The sequence below is a fragment of the Liolophura sinensis genome, unplaced genomic scaffold (assembly GCF_032854445.1).
Source record: "Liolophura sinensis isolate JHLJ2023 unplaced genomic scaffold, CUHK_Ljap_v2 scaffold_18, whole genome shotgun sequence".
Classification (NCBI taxonomy): domain Eukaryota; kingdom Metazoa; phylum Mollusca; class Polyplacophora; order Chitonida; family Chitonidae; genus Liolophura; species Liolophura sinensis.
In genome coordinates, this window is record NW_027017957.1 from 590,312 (window position 1) to 607,852 (window position 17,541).

The 17,541-nt window shown below is 38.5% G+C and overlaps 1 protein-coding gene and 1 long non-coding RNA gene across 2 annotated transcripts; both read right to left on the minus strand.

The window, feature by feature from the left end:
- Nucleotides 1–378: 378 nt before the first annotated feature.
- On the minus strand, nt 379–7,684 carry LOC135481306 (uncharacterized). Its single transcript, XR_010445987.1, has 5 exons — nt 7,631–7,684; nt 6,815–6,839; nt 6,520–6,584; nt 5,846–5,870; nt 379–422 (listed from the first exon to the last, which is right to left on the minus strand). It is a non-coding gene; the product is annotated as an uncharacterized LOC135481306 (long non-coding RNA).
- A 224-nt stretch (nt 7,685–7,908) lies between these two features.
- Nucleotides 7,909–16,745, minus strand: LOC135481318 (twitchin-like). Its single transcript, XM_064761159.1, has 5 exons — nt 16,439–16,745; nt 11,504–11,857; nt 10,146–10,436; nt 8,744–8,866; nt 7,909–7,937 (listed from the first exon to the last, which is right to left on the minus strand). The coding sequence occupies exons 1-5, from the start codon at nt 16,728–16,730 to the stop codon at nt 7,909–7,911; spliced, it is 1,089 nt and encodes a 362-aa protein (XP_064617229.1). The 5' UTR covers nt 16,731–16,745.
- Between the last annotated feature and the right edge of the window lie 796 nt (nt 16,746–17,541).

A 17,541-nucleotide genomic window follows, 5' to 3' on the forward strand; every position in this document is an offset into this window, starting at 1 on the left:
AATACATAGAAAGCATTTAGGATCTCTGGCACTTTGCTTTATAAATGTGTCCTATTTAACGCTGGATATGTAAACTGTTGAAGCCAAAATGCTGCTGAGATACATATTTTATTATGTATTTTTTGGGGCTTGTGTGAAACGTCATTTTTGGTATTGGTAATGTGATTACTGACCTGGTACATACATACTGGTAAAACGCTGAAATAGGGATGTCCATTTTGACGCATGTGAGTGTCGTTGAACTGACGTGTTGCTGAGATATCAGAGATCGTCTAAATTATGTCAGCTTTTTCGTTTATAAACAAATTTCAAGAATAAGCATACGCTGTTCTAAACGCAGACGGAGAGCTGTAACCTTTTCTAACGGGGTATACTTACCTGGGTTGGGCATGGGATCCACCTTTTCATAGACTCCAATTTTTCTAATAAAAGATGGGAATGTATTGACGATAAACATTTTGATGAAATAAGCATCTTGTTCAATGGAATCTTAAGCATTCAACAACTACAACAATACACTACACGAAGTGGATGATTACCACTGAGTGTAAAAGTTACTAAATGTTTCAACGCGAAAGAAAATATTGCTTTAACATGTGAAAGGAAGGTTAACTTTGAGTCTAGTCATGAACACATATAATACATGAAACCGGTATTTATATTTTTTGTAACAAATTCTTTTTGCAATTAAACTAAGATTCACGAAAAGTTTCATTCTTGGGTTTATTCTTGTTCTGTGATTGTTGAAAAATGACCTCTCCTAGGTAACGTAAATTTAATGTCAACACTGAAACAAGGATCGGCTCAATGCAAGCAAACTAACTTTGGTCGACAGATTTCTGACAAAAGAAATGAGGATCGAAAATTTTGGTCACAGGGAATATCACAGGCGGCCAAAGTCATGAGAGTAAAATATTTTGATCAAAGAAAAGAAATAGTCCGCGGAAAAAATATGGTCAGCAAAAAAACAAAGATTTGGTCGAATCCTCAGAATTCTCCCCCTGATTATGGTAAAGTCTGAAACTGGTAGCATTTGGTGTTCTGCACACCAGAGTGATGAAATATTGCCCATTGTTCACATACAGAAGTCTTGAATACTGCGTGAGCTTTGGCAATAAGAGACATGACTTTTTTCTGTTGTTTTACCACAACTAATGGGGCGAACAAACACTGAAAGGTCGAAATGACTAGATATGTTTGGACATGAAATCTTGAGCAATATTCAATTTCCTAACACATAAAATAATGACACCTTTGCAAATCCACAAAGTTCATGACATTTCCAGGCAGAATCCCAAGTGATACTGATAGCGTTTAGTAGAGGTTTGTAGGTATGTATAAGAAAAAGATCCCTTCTTTAGTCCTGTGCCATTATAATAGTTTTAAAACAAATTTGGTAAAGATTTGTCCTTTTTAATAGTTCTAAAAATGAAGACTTTCTTTGGTCGCCAGAACCCGGTTAAACTAAGCAATAAAAGACTTGTCAAAACATCCACAACCATTATGATTGCATTTTTATGGTCGTCAGTATAGGGTAAAGGTAGCCAGTACTATTGGTCGAAGCAACTCCAAATAAAATTCCCTCTGTTTGAGCGGGGCGAATTAAAAGACAAATAGAATTCTTCATGGCACAGAGAAATCAAGTAAGGGGGAAGTTGCGTGTGACCTCATGGGGTGGGGAGAGCTTGGAGTGAAGCTGTGGCACGAGGTTTTTGTGCCGTGTTCTTAGCCTTTGGGAACGCTTTTCTTCGCCGATAGCCATATAAATAGATAGACATGAAGCTAAATAAAGTGTACGGGTGACGGAGGGAGTGATAAAGTGTGTGAAAACTGGTACAATACGTCCATGAGCCATATAAAGGGTGGGCGGCTGACGAGCCGATATAATACGTTGATGAGCCATTGAACGGCTGAAGAGCCGAAATAATACGTTAATGATAATTGTGGGTGAGCTGTCGGCACATACAGCTTGCAGAAAGAATTCATCCTGATCAGTGGGTCTTCAGAAAGCACGGAATACGGGCTATAGAGCATACTGCCATGTGGTTAAAGAACAATTACAATAATTATAAAATAAGCCTGAACCGGTTGAGAGAAATACTTACACGTGACTGGTACAAACATCATGTAATAAACCCGGCCTTATGACACACAGCTCGTGACACGGTGCAAAGCAACTAATGTTTTGTCTTAGCCGATGTATGGAGTGCACATGTATTCACATGTGATGGAGAACTAATGAGGTCGCTTTTACTCTAGCCGCATATTCTTTGGTCACCAAAGGGTTGTGGCAAACACTGTAAACAAAACTGTATTGGTGTATTTTACCAATCTTTTAATGGCAAATTTTACCCTGTTCTGGCGGCTAAGGAAAATCTGAAGGTTTGGTCGACCCATTATTTGGCCGGACGCGCCTGTACCAAAATTTGTTGGGTGAAATTGACCAGATCCTTCTACCAGAATCTTAGACGGGAAGCATGATTCACTTTTTAAAAAAAATAGGGTTAGGCTACAGAGTGTGATACCTTTATTACCAGGTCTAATCATGATCCAACCAGGACATTACATGCAATATTTTAACAGCGCTTCAATAAACATGGAGGCCAGATAAGGCCATCACAAGATCCGGCGATAACCCGAAGCGATGGCACAATGATGCTAAGCTATGACACGATGGCACAAAGGGATGGCACGATGGTACGAAGCGATGGTTCAGTGGCATGAAGCGATGGTACGATGGCACAAAGCTATGACACGATGGTACAAAGTGATGGTACGATGGCACAAAGCTATGACACGATGGCACAAAGGGATGGTACGATGGCACAAAGCTATGACACGATGCTACATGTAATGAAATGATAGATGAACATGTAATGATTCAATGTAAAATCTTATCTTATTACAGAAGCACATGTGTATGTATCTGTTCAAACCATTTCACAATTGTGCACTGCGAGGAGTTCGTCACTACCCGGTACAGCATATGTCACTCTGGACCAATCAGGTGATTGTATCCCATGTGGCTTTGATTTCCCCTTGTTTCCGAAAGGTGTTACGGAATCGACGTCAGTAATTTTCACCTGAATGATTGAAACTTCATAGAAAGAAACGACTGTTGCGCATTCTCTTTATTTAAGTGATGGATTTATCAGTGGACAAACCGGCCCCTTTTTATAGATAAACAGGCTACGATTATGAAAGGTAAGTTCAGTTGTTGCTGATATTGTCGTGAGCAGAAAAAAACAGAAAACAGCTTCTGTCCATAAGTGAATACATCGTCTTCAAATATTTGTTAGACTGGGAAATGAAGTTGTATACTAATGACAGTTAAGTAACTGCTTGAGAATCTTCTGGTCAATTGTAAACAAGTAAAGCTTAGGTTAATATATTGGTCACGTGGTAGAGGACTCGTCGTCAGCACAATCACTGAAAGAATCAGCTTTTTCCCAGTAACGTTGCCCTGATTCATGTATAAAAGCCACTTCCCTGGTATTCAACTTAAATAAATAAGCCTTGATCATCATTCTTTGTTAAATTAATTTTCTTTTTCTTGCATTCTATTATACAAAATGTTCTGTAAATTATGTAAAAGGTTGCTTTCATTACACAGAAGTTAACATTAAGGTGACGTTAAAGTTGGTCATAAACACATGCATTTTTCTTTTTTTAACTTAGGCTGGCACAGAAACTGACCTTATGTACTGGACCTGACAAATATCTGCGACATAAAGTTGTTGACCTTTTAGAGGCTTAACTTGATGAGCATGAGAAATTGAATGAATGAATGAATGAATGATTATGGCTCAATGCCACGTCGGCAATATTTTAGCCATATTGTGGCGGGAACAAGGTTACACCATGAGACTGTGAATGGCTTTCGACTTGATGGAGACATTCAAAATAAAACAGAAAAGAACAACATGGTTAAAAGCAGTTAAAAACAACCAAACCTCGACGAGAAATTGAGGTATGTTAGCTGAAGACAGCGTGACAAGGTAAAAGTAACGATTTTGTTGTATTGGGACACAGGGTGATTGGTGTTACAAGACTGAGTGAAGGGCCCATCTTCAATTTTTGTCATTATAACCCGTTGTCATGGATATGAAAAGGATAATAGCAGGAAGATAAATACAATGGCTAACATCTGGTTCAAATGGAGTTTGAAAGTCAGCTCAATCCACGCATAAATTTCTCATATTTAACGAATCAACTGATTCTTTATCATTGGTTTTCATGCAATAACTGCTTCAAAATATTGTCATTTTCCAATACCACAAGGATATAAAAAAAATTCAGATGTACATAGTTTCTTTTCACTTTTTATTATTATTTGTTGTATCTGTTGTACGATAGCTGAGAAAGTGACAAAAACCATACCTTGTGGGTATCTTTCCATCTGGAACAACATTTTAGGACATAAAAAGTGCGATCTTAGTTATGGCATTTCGACTGGCTTAAGAAAGGCGAAAGGTAACATTGTTTTTAGACAGAACACCAGTCACCTGTTTTTCCTCAATGTGAATGCTTTTTATACAATGATAGTGGTGTGTTTTTGTACTGCAGACTTACGGCCAGCGCCCAGGGCTTCGTCCTTCCCATGAAGATATTTCATCCAATAGTTTGCGACTAAGCTGCAAATCTGCATACAGACATTTGACACGGACTAGGGTAAGATGTACGATTTCTGACTCTTGTCCTTTGATAAAGTGAAGCTGGCAGGCCTATGGAATAATGTCTTTCATTTGATTCCCCAAATTTTTCAAAAACTTATTTTATTTGTTTGTTCAAATTCTTTGTTTTGATAATTGCATGACAGGTACTTTTTATTTAAGGGCGCCTATTATATCCCAGCTTACTGGGGACTAAAGACTACAAAGTCATTACTTGAGTCAACTGTAGTTTGTCAATAGGCTGTTTTTCTTTTAGTTAGTCAGTTACAAAGATCTGTACCAACTTCATTATTATCTTGTTCGGAATGTTTTTGACATGCTTGAGGATACAGTGATCAGCTTTGTGCATTACCCTAAATTCTATGACCACAAGCATTGATATCCATCTCTTCCTTGTCTATAATTAGATGGTATATGTTACTAGCTATGAGACACCATTATTCGAGGTATCAAATCAACCAGTATAATTTTGGTAATAATGACACTGCTATAGTGAACAAAGAAAATGCAACCACATTCGCATTGGTTGCTTCGACACTTAAATGTAACCATAATGGTTATGGCCGTTTTGACCATTCTTATATAATGGTAACTTAGAAACTATTTTGGCGGTCATTTGAATGTAATCATAGTGGTTATGGTGGTTTTGGCCATTCTTATATAATGGTAACTTGGAACCTATTCTGGCGGTCATTTGAATGTAATCATAGTGGTTTTGGCCGTTTTGGCCATTCTTATATAATGGTAACTTGGAACCTATTCTGGCGGTCATTTAAATGTAACCACAATGGTTATGGTCGTTTTGGGCATTCTTATATAATGGTTACTTGGACCATATTTTGACGGTCATATAAATGTAACCATAATGGTTATGGTCGGTTTGACCAATCTTATATAATGTTTACTTGAACCCTGTTCTGGCGACCAAAGGAATTCTGACTCTAAAATATGTGGTCGTTTAGACATTTTTAAGTACGTACCCAAATTCGTTTGGTCGTGGGGAACCAATTTTTTGGGGGTACAATCCACCAGATCCTTTTAACAGTAAATTGTTAATTGTTACGACCAATATATAGCACGCAATATGCCAGTTTCAACTGTTCCTCTAAGGATACAGTGTGTAAAACGTAAGTGACGACTGGTCTTGGAGTGTCTTTAAGCATCTTACTTACTGTTCGTCTGCGGAAAACCCTAAACCTGTGGGGGGAAAAAGAGAAAAAAAAACTTCAATTGTTACTTTTTTAAATTAAATACAAGCCTGTCCGTCTATAGTGTTGTCAGAGATTGCGGAAACGTAAGTTCCACTGTACTCTCCGATATCAGCTTGTGTATGTAAGTTCAAGACCAGCTCATGCTGGCTTCCTCTCCGGCAGTACGTGGGAAGGTCTCTCAGCAACTTGCGGATGGTCGTGGGTTTACCCCGGGCTCTGCCCGGTTTCCGCCCACCATAATGCTGGCCGCCGTGGTATAAGTGAAATATTCTTGGGTACGGCGTAAAACACCAATCAAATAAATAAAATAAAGTATGTATGTAAGTATAGATTAAGTAAGGTAAAAGGGGTAAGCTCGTATGTAAAAGGTTTTATACTGAGACAAAATAAAATAAATTGTGTTTTTCTCTCGAACAAAAATTAGACAGGCCCCAGAACACGAGGTACCAATGTTCAGTCAGATAACATAGTGTACCAAACGTTCTTGGCTCACGCCGGGCACCCGGTTTCCTCAACCCACAAATCTGAACGCCATTGTTGAACAACAGTCAAATATATAAATAAATAAGTACACAAATGTAAATAGTAAATATATCCCAAACCATCGTGTCTTCCGCATAGTGCTCATTTCTCACCTGAAACGTTTTCGTAATGTCTGGTTGATTGCACACCATTTGATATCTCATCCGGTCTCATCTGCCTGTCAGAAAAAAATAACAGCCTCCAGTAATTATACCAAAAATGAATCTTCAGAACTCTAGCGTGTTATGATCACACGCTTGTTTATTTAAAGGCGTGTATAACTGAAATGTCTATTATTAATATTAATATTAATATTATTATATTCTGACACTTATGTTGACAGCTCAGTTATACTTACAATAAGTCGTTATATGTGACACAAATAATTCATATGATTGTCAAACTTACCCTGTTTCTCCTGAAGACCTGCTACCTGAAAGAGTACACCGAAAGCGTTTCATTTCTTGACAGCCAAGATGTGTATCGACAATGTACATATGCGTACTTAAATAATTTCTACATTTATTTGTTACCAGTACTTTCTGGAAGCTTGTTTGTTGGAAACATGAACGGTACATCACAAAGACTACATCATGGAAAGAGTGAAATTTGCATTGATGTTTTAAAATTTTATCGAAAAGACTTAGCACTGGCTTTCAAAACATCAATGCTCATACCGCAATCTCACTGTTGTTCCTACCACAAGCTTTAAGTAATACATAAGAAGAATTAATTTGATACCCCCCCCCCCCTCCTCCACCCCAAAGATTCACTAGGAATACAATAAATTGGGAGTCAGGAAATATACATTACATGGTGAGACGTATATGGATAAAAACAACTCAGTTAATAAACAAAGAAGAGAAAAAAAGCAAACCTACTGTTTCAAATAATTTGCACAGTTTACTGCGGAATGTAAAAAATAATCCAATGATTTTACAGGTCAATTGACATCCGTTAGTTCCACACAAAACAAAAATAATAAAAACAGTAGCAAGAATACAGATAGCAAAGGTATGATGCCGCAAAAAAAGCATTTTTTTATTTTTAAATAATTTTTGCTTCTCCATGTAGTACTGTTTGTCCATCTACGGCTTATATGCTCTTTGCTATCTGGATTAATACGATTTTTTTCAAAGTTCGTTATAACTTTGCTTTCGCCCACTGAAAATGACCACAACTAGAAGACAAATCATTGTCTTTCACATAATGCACACTTCTCACCTGAAACGTTTTCGTAATGTCTGGTTGATTGCACACCATTTGATATCTCATCCGGTCTTATCTGCCTGTCAGATAAAATGAGACTGATAATACTAAAATATTAATCTACAGAACTCCGGTGTGTTACGATTATACACTTGTTTATTTAAAGGCGTGTATAACTGAATCGTCCATCATTAATATCAATATTATTATATTTTGACACCTACGTTGAGAGCTCAGTTATACTAACATTAAGTCGTTATATGTCACACAAATAATTCATCTGATTGTCAAACTTACTTTGTTTCTCCTGAGGAACGGCTACCTGAAAGAGTACGAACAGAAGCGTTACATTTCTTGATAGTCAAAATGTGCATTGACAATGTATGTATGTTTACTTGAATAATTTCCACATTTATTTGTTACCGGTGCTTGTTTTTCTTGGAAACATGAACGGTACATTACAAAGACTATATCATGGAAAGAGTGACATTTGCGTTGATGTTTTCAACATTTTATCTCAAGATTAAGCACTAGCTTTCAAAACATCAATGCTCATACCGCAATGTCACTGTTGTTCCTACCACAAGTTTTAAGTAATGCATATAAAGAATTAATTCGCCCCCACTACCCCAAAGATTCACTAGGAATACAATGAATTGGGAGTCAGAAAATATACATTTACATGGTAAGAAGAATATGGCACCAGTGCTCATGTCGCAATCCCACTGTTGTTCCTAATATAAGTTTTAAGTTACACATAAACAGAACTGATTCGAAAAACACCACCAAAGATTCACTATACATGTGCATGGTAAGAAGAATATGGCTAAAAATACACCAGTTAATACCCAAACAAGAGAGTTATTAACGGTTTCAAATACAGTCTACTGCGCACTAAGAAAAATAATCCAATGATTCAACAGGTCATCTGATATCCGTTAGTACACTACATCACAACAATAAAGCAACAGTAGCGAGAATATAGATTACAAAGCTGTAGTACTGCAACAATGCAATTTTTATTTAAAGGCATTTTTGCTTCTCTTTGTACTACCGTTTGTCCATCTACGGCTTATATGCCCTTGCCTATTTAAATTAACAAGGGTTTTTTTTACCGTACGCCATTACCTTGCTTTCGCCTACGCAAGATGACCACAACTAGAAGCACAACTCCCATTAAAACGATAGCTCCAGAGATGCCGCCTGCCAGGGGGCCGGTTAAGGCACCGGGGGCACCAGGGGAACCGGGAGCTACAACAGAAAGTGTAAAATACGAGTTTAAAGTCTTAAAAACCCAGGGAGTATATATAAACATTTATACTTCTTCTGTTTGAAGGAACTCTACATTGTACATGTATATACACTTTTATGAATACGTTAATAAAAGAAATGGTAAATGTTGTTCAAAATAAATTTTAAGGCAAGCTAATTCATACATGTTTACCACAAATTTATGTTGTTTTTACATCTATAATTTGATTTATTGTTGAATGAGTAATACCTGTCGCACGACATAACGGTTGAGTATATTAGACAGTGAGCGGGGAAAATCACCCCACTGAGTAAACCGGAATAAAAACAAGGGGCATTACTCATGCTCCTTACGGCGCACACACCACACCCTTTTCATCACTGTCACCACTAGAAATGTTTGTGCAGAAATAATAAACAGCGCCAAAGTCATCAGGGACTCGGTGATAAGGCAAGAAGTGATTTCATAAAATACAAAATCTCTCTCAACCTGTGTTTGTAATAACAACTTATAGGCACGCATTCTCTATATTTGACGGTCGCTGTTAGTTGAGCTCATACTGACTTTCTCTCCGGCCGTTAGCGGGAAGGTCGTGGGTTTCTCCCGGTCTGGCCGCCGTTGTATAAGTGAAATTTTCTTGAGTACGGCGTAAAATACCAATCAAATAAATAAATAAATCTTTATTTGAAGTATGCACAATACCATTTCAGTTATCATCTGAAACTATTGAATGAATGCTGATCAAGTAGTTCCGCACATTGATGAAGCTAAACATAAAACAGCCTACGTGCGCTAAAGGTCTAGTTTGTCTTGTGGTGGCAGTGATGTAAAGTGAGTGTAGAGAGCGAGTATACATGTAATACTCTGCTGGTAGAACACAAACAACACTCAGGTGGCCAGAAACACATATGAGGTTGTGGTTGCTTGAATGAGGTCGTATTTCGACAAATGTCGTAATTATCGAATCTTCTTGTCGTTTGGATTCCATGTATTCCCGTTAGTAATGAGCTATTCTTTATTCTCCTATTGATACTTCTAGCACAAATGCTCCTCTCTTGTTATACCATAATCTTTGTTTTTCAAAACATTCTTTTAGAACGGGTTTGTAGAATGTTTAGTACTAAAATGTTTATCGTTTTCAGATATACATGTACACGTACCTTTAATCGTTCACGTTCTCCATGTCACCTTTGTTTTTACCTGACTCGGTACCGATTGAACCATGTCTATATGAAGTGTGTAAATTTGTGTTTCTGTTTTATTGCCCTTTACATTTACCTGTAACTGTACAACTCGTCTCTACCGTGTCACTTTTATTCCACCTGTTGAAACCGTACACCCTGAAGCTGTATTCTCCCCTCTCCTCGAGACCCTTCACCACCTCGCTCACAGCCATATCCTCTCCCGGGTCTGTTATGTTATCAGGTAATTCAACCCAATGGCCAGCCTTCTTTTTGTACAGGAGTTTAAACGTCTGGGTAGAACCGCCATTGAAACAGGAAATCCACGTCACGTTGGCCATACGGTTTTCACAAAATGTGGTTGTTAAAATAGGTGGACAAGGACGATCTGGAACATTAAACAACGAATGAAGATATAAATCAAGTTTACAACTTTTGTTATGTGCATCAATTGCTTCAAATATTTGAAGCTGAAGATGCATTATATGGCTTGTAAACAGCAATTAATAATTGTTGTACGAATTCTTTTCGAAAATTCAAAAAAAGTTTCCAACATTTTGTTTATGACGCTTTTGAATTTCCATTTCGTATGATTAAATCGATCGTAGACGTAGACAAGTTCAGTATCGTTGCCAGGAACGCTAAATGGGTTTTATCAGATTTACCAACACATTCATAATGAAACAATGTGGGGACATGTATATTTATGTGTTTGATTGGTGTTTGGCGCCATATTCAAGCATATTTAACTTATACGACGGTGACCAGCATTATTGGGAAGAAGCCGAGCAGGCCTCGGGGAAACCCACAGGTTGCTGCAAGACCTTTTCACGTATAGCCGAAGAGGAAGCCAGCGTGAGCTGGACAGCGACCGCATAGGTTGGAGGCACTGGCATTATTGTCCAGCGCTGGCTTTCTAAACCCCTCGGCCATGTAGACGCTGAGAAATGTATAACACAGGCTTATAGCTTCTGCATAAATGTGTGGAGTGGATTATGTATTTGAAGAAGAAATTTTACTTTTTTTCTTTTTTATACTATATATGCATCTTTTATTTTTTCATATAGCATGTTTCTAGTAATTAGCTTTATGCCCTTTGTGACCTAACGACTTCACAAAAGGTGTGAATTTTCCCAGCTAAAAGTAGTTGTACATTTGTCTTGCAATACACCTACTTTAGTTTGAGTTTCAGTGCAGATGTATATATAATATTCTCCATACTATTGAAAAACTATGACCTGAGCATGCAAACTTTATCTAAATGCGGTGACTGGCAATTTATTTGTATATCATGTATGTTTAGTTATTTGACTGGTGTTTATTGCAGTATTCAGGACTGTTTCCCATACACAACGGAGGTCTGTGAAGTGTGTGCACGTGGGTGAAAGAAGTGATTAGTCATATAAACTGAGTAACCTTCAAATTCTACCTTCTCCAGTAAGAAAAATACATTACCTATTAAGTTAAAAGATATGATTGTCTCAGAAGATCCCACGTCATTTTCAGCAACAAATTTGTATTGCCCAAAATCATCACGTTTAACGTCAGAGATTTCTAGTTCCGCCAAGTGACCTGAAAGCTGGACTTCGGCCTTGTTAAATAGAAACTTGTGGATAGCATCCGTCACGCGACTTCGGTATTTACTCCCGGATGAGTTAGAGACGGTTAGTTTTTCAGCTGTACCATTGATAAGTTTGTACCACGTCAGGTTCACATAGGCTGGATTAGACACAAACTTAAACATCAGTCTGATATTTTCACCGAGCGCTGCTGCTTGTTGGTTGCTTTGTCTGGGAAACTGTGGTCGGGCTGGGAAAGAAAATGGAGAAGTATAAGGTAAACATCTGTCTTTACCACGCCAGCATACTTGTAGCTTTGACGGCCGTATCTTACAAGAAATTATCCCAGTTTATTGCGCACATTTTATTTATTTATTTATTATTAAAGGTCAACAGTAAAAATCCAGAAAGAGGCCCAGCACTAGTTAACCAACATTTTAATAATGGAACACATAAATCTATGCGTCAAAAGAGACACTTATATAAGAGTCGTCAACTCAAATGTATGTTCTGTGTCAATAATCACAAGGGCATTTCCCTTTTACCACAAACCACCAGAGAACCAAGAAAGGTTCTACAGTTGTCTACAGCTAACATAACATCTATACAATAAAATAAATAAGACGGACCAAGATAGTAAAGCAAATGTTAAAATGGCAAATTAACAGCCACCTCTTAATGTTAATATATCAACAGTTTCTTTACTACTGCATCGTTGATGTTTATATCGGCACACTTTCTAATTCCTCATACATGAAAGACATAGCAGTAAATGAATCAAACATCATTTACTGTCGTGTCCAGGCAATTCATAATCATCGATGTATAGGGTGAACTTTTGTAGATAACATCCACATATATACGGAGTTCAGCCTTCTATCCGCTTGGAATGGTGTAATATTTCATCTGCAATTTTATTTCATTCTGTGCAAGAAGTAAAAAAAAGTTAGTCGACCGGAGGTTAAACTACAACAAATAATAGCTCGTGCTTTTCCATCCAATATGTGAAACAGAACGCGTGTAAATGTTTTGTTTTTTTCTTTCTTTTTGGAGGGGGGGATGGCGGTGGGTATTTAAATAATAAATATAAATAATTAATAATAAATAATATAAAAAAAGCGTGCTTGGTAAAATAATACTTTCTGATACTTTCTACAACATCGACCTTTTATTTTCGGTTGTTCTCTGTTACTGATTTTTTAATCTCCGAAAAATGTGTTTTTTCAAAAAAGAAATTTTAACTTATTAAAACGTACACGAAAAGCATGCTTCACTCTGAATGGAAACCATTTTAAACACACCATATGTATACTATTTGTAAGACAGTTCAGAATCTCTGTGCATACTGCCTATTCCATAAACACAATTCCTTTTAAAGCAGCCTCAGGGAAAATGAATAATGAAATGGTACGAAATTAGAAAATTAGTTAGGGCGTGGGTTCTTAAAGTTTAACGTCGTACATAACAAGTTTTCAGTCATATGAGGACGAAGAAGTAGCCTACTCAGAGTGCATGTAGGGTGCCTCCTTCTTGTACGAGGGATTTTCACAACTCTTTTATATCTAGTACTACTTCACTGTGACGACTTACCGAAGGCAAGTAAGCCGCGCCACGCGAGCCACTATACTGATTCGGCTCAACCGTTCGTTGCACGCCAAGCCAGTAAGCTACAACTTCCTGTTTTAAAGTCTTTAGTGTCACCCGATCCAGAATTGACCCTGGATATAACTCTCTGAGGGGACGCTTTAATAACTAAGCTATCGGGGCTGGTTAATTTGAAAATGAAAGCAAAAGTCACTGAGGTTTGAGGTACGTGTACCCCCAAGTACGAGTATCCCCAAGGCAAACACGTCGTTAGAAATTAGAATGTTGAATTCTAATCAGTTAACACACACGCTGAAATTACAATTCATTAAAGGAAGTCAGTGTAGAATATTCCTGAAAACTGATTTATTTAACAACTAATTCTGCAGATGGAAAACCTCCCACTCATCAAGGTATTTATGTATGTGTGTATTACTGATCTCTGTTATCACACCGGCAAATGGGTTAAAGGCCGTTCATGGGTGCTGGCCTATCAATCCCTGTGCTACACAACATGTGGATTCAAGCGCACCTTGCTTACAACATCAGGCAGAGAAGCTCAGGTGACCATATGCCCAATTCAGTGTTTGTTAAAGATCGTTTGTCCTCTACCGTTACAGTGTGCATGTGTGTCCATCATACGAGAGAATTAGGCTGTAGATAGTTGAGCTGAGTTAGCTGTAGATAGACGTCTCTAAGGGTCTTTTGATGTGATACTCCCGCAATTTCGTTCACACTGAACACAAATACTGGACAAGTTGAGTGCCACAATCGCATTCTATATACATGCAGATAGAGCATATGTTACGGTTGTAGCCAATTCAGTGACATCAGCTACCTGTACGTACTGCGTTACCTAGCACATGTAAACATTCGCCGTATAAGTGAGTAACAAGGTCACAATGTTTAGGCACGGAATGTTTTCAATAGGTAGTCTATACATTTTTAACGCGTTTGCCAGATCTATATCTTGTACGTTTTAGGTTCACAGAAAAATGTGTAATGTTTATAACTGCAGTGGACTAAACACAAGGTGTGCATACGCCACGGATTTAAATCTGCCTTAACATGAGTCCTATAAAACCACATAACAAAACAACTTATCCGCTGGTGTATATTTACTGATTTTTCTCGTGGTTTATTTTGGTAAATTTGCCTATGTTTAAAGTCATTTGGAACGACTAATTTCATATATATTACAGTGTTTAAGCCACAGACTGTTGGACGCGATAATGTGGCAAATTAGAACAAAAATAATATCTCGTCTTCTGCGCCCAGTCTGTTTCTAGATCAATAATATAATATCAGAATATTGTCTTTATCTGTGAAGCATTTTAGAAATGTCGTTTTGGGGTGAAAAACTGTCACATCTTTGGCCTGGGTTTGCCCGTCGTCGTTGTCCCGTCCGTCATTGCCCATTCAGTATACTTTGCAATAGGAGAACCTTTAGTGTAGTTTCATCTAATGGCCTAAGACTCTACTATAATATGTATGAGGAAACTACAGAAATTAAACAGAAAAACATACATGTACATTATGATCTATGAACGAATTATAAAAATTCTAACATTAAAGCTGTAGTGATAAAGAAGAGAGACTTACACGTGACATTCAGTGAGAGGTTGGGTGATACACGTTTACTGCTACACATTAAAACTACACATTAATGTGTTTTTGATACTGTTTTGTACACAGTCATACTGGTGCAATGTAAATACAGTGTGTGTCAAGCATTGAAGCTTAAGTTTCAGTAACTTAGCGTGCCAGCGCGGCGGAATGACCCATGGGCCTTTTATCATTGCGGTCACTGTGAGTTCAAGTCCAGCTCATGATGGCTTCATCTCCGGTCGTACGTGGGAAGGCCTGTAGGCTACGTGCAGATGGTCGTGGATTTCCTCTGGGCTCTGCATGGTTTCTTCCCGTTGATCAGCATTCATCAATTACACAAAGGGGCAAGATATGCCATAAAAGGGTACAGCATCGATGTTAACCGCGCATTTCTACTAAAAAAAAAGCCTACATATGACTGTCGTGAGAACATGGGCATTACACTTTACAAAGATCCTCTTTCCACAGCCACACAACGCAATAATAACATGCACAAGCCCATGTTGCATGGCCCTGTGCTGTGTACGGGTACTACAGCATTGACTAGGCGAGCGAGGCTGTACAGAAATATCACATCATGGGGACTGGTTCTGTACCATGTAGCCAGGGCAAAGTGCCATTACCAAAAGGCTTCAAATTTTCATATAAATTTATCATGGCGTCGTGTTATCACGGTGGCGTTTGTATTCATGCATCAGTGTGGCATTCATTGCATCCAAATCCTATTCACATTAAACCTTATTAAGAATCCGAGGTAAAAGAGAAAGCGTTATGTCAGTTTTTAAACTAGAGACTTCGGAGTGCATTGCAGGATATATTAACCCTGCTCCGCAACTATAAATTACTACATCGCCGAATATGGCATAATTAAGATATACATGTTCATCGAGTGAACACCTGTGCAATGAAATACACATGTGTGGTGATTGTTACGAAATAAATATACTGCAAGTGATGTCAGTTCAACCTGTCTAGGGTGGAACAGAAGTTTCGAGAAGACAGATATTTACCCGTCCGACACTAAAGTTACTTTTCTTCATATCGTCTTATTTAAGCCGAGGATACACACAGCGAATTTTTAGAAATTTACGAAGCATGTCTATACGAGCGGAAAAATCCATCCAGTATGTCCCTGGATTTCCCGGTTTTATCGGCCATTGTGTAAGCTGTAATTACAGATCACATGTAAGTATCCAATAGCTTTTCCAATGTGATTGTGAGCATTCTGGTCATAAAGGTAACTACGCAGTCAATCACAGAAAATCTGTTCAAACCACGTGAGATTGCATTATAATTGAAATATTATGACTGCAGGTTGACAGACAAAGCGGTGATAACCTCCAATACAATGGTGATATCACCGGCACGGTGGTGATGACATGTGACAACATGTACATTCAAAGATCTATATGGATGCCAGGAGAAGTTACGGGAACGTAATCAAACCAAAGTACATTATGGTTGACGAATAATTTAAAAACTCCTTGTAAGAAAGGGCAATGCTAGTTATATGAGACCACATTTTCTAGACTACTCTCCTATTAGTTGTTAGGTAATATAATAACCTTTCAGCGCTGGCTTGGCGTAGTTTCTTTATGTTATGATCTCAATGATTTTCTGTATGATAACATATACTCACATTGTACATTGAGTGTGTAGACTTGTGATCGTACAGGATGATCGGTCACACTGTTGGAGGCGTTACAGTACAGCTTAGCTCCGTTCTCCTCGGCACTAGCTGTAAACGTGAATGTCCGGGTTGTAGTCTGTACCGAGCTGGATTCCTGGTTACAGTATCCTGGGTCTAGCTCCCGGATATTAGCGGACGTCCTTATGTATGCCCTTATACAGGCCTGTGGTTTACTGGCCGATGACACACAGGTTAAGGTGGTGGGGTTACCGGCGAACACTGCATCTGGAGGGTTCGTCATAGTTACCCGGGTAACCATAACTGCAGAACACACAGAACATTAATTTGAAACCAAAGTATGGTGCTTCAATGATCTTGATCTTCCCATGCAGCAAATATAAAAAATGGCCAGTGACACTCATGTTGCCTCATTTTACATAATTGTACTCGCAACAAAAACTCAGAAACAATACGTGTGTACAGGCAAACTCTACATTAAAGAAGACTTCCGCTCCACTGTATAACTTGTTTATTTATTTGATTGTCGTTTTACGCTGTACTCAAGAATATTTCACTCATACGAAAGCGGCCAGCATTTTGGTGGGAGGAAACCGGACAGAGCCCGAGGAAACCCACCACCATCCGCAAGTGGTTGTAGACCTTGTCACGTTCGGCGGGAGAGGAAGCCAGCATGAACTGGACTTAAACTCACACCGACGGCATCGGTGAGAGGCCCCGGAGTCATTGCACCGCGCTGGGATGCTAAGCACCTCGGCCACGGACGCCACTCCATTGTCTGAAGTCCTAGTATCCGTGTGCAATACCCTGGTTGTATGTAAAAGAAAAGACCACATGGGTGAATCATTATATTAGATTGTACAGTGAAGCAGGGTCGTAGTCCAATATCCTACGCCCATCGTGGCCGGGCCAAACATGGGCTGTCCGGCCGTCATACGCGCAACCTGATCCTATCCCTAGTGCCATCCTGACCTGATCGTAGGCCCATGGTACGCCCATCATGGTACCATCATGGGCGTACCATCCTGCCGTCTTGATCAGAATTCACCAGTGTTCATGCAGTGTTAGTTACGAACTTATTTACGGCAAATCCG

Excerpts from the sequence above, each read along its gene's own strand:
- LOC135481318 (XM_064761159.1), bottom strand. The coding sequence starts at position 16,730 with ATGACGAACCCTCCAGATGCAGTGTTCGCCGGTAACCCCACCACCTTA. Across the intron at positions 10,437-11,503 it reads CATATCTTTTAACTTAATAG|ATCGTCCTTGTCCACCTATT; the intron begins GTAATGTATTTT and ends TTAATGTTCCAG. Across the intron at positions 7,938-8,743 it reads CTTGCGTAGGCGAAAGCAAG|GTAGCCGTTCCTCAGGAGAA; the intron begins GTAATGGCGTAC and ends GTACTCTTTCAG.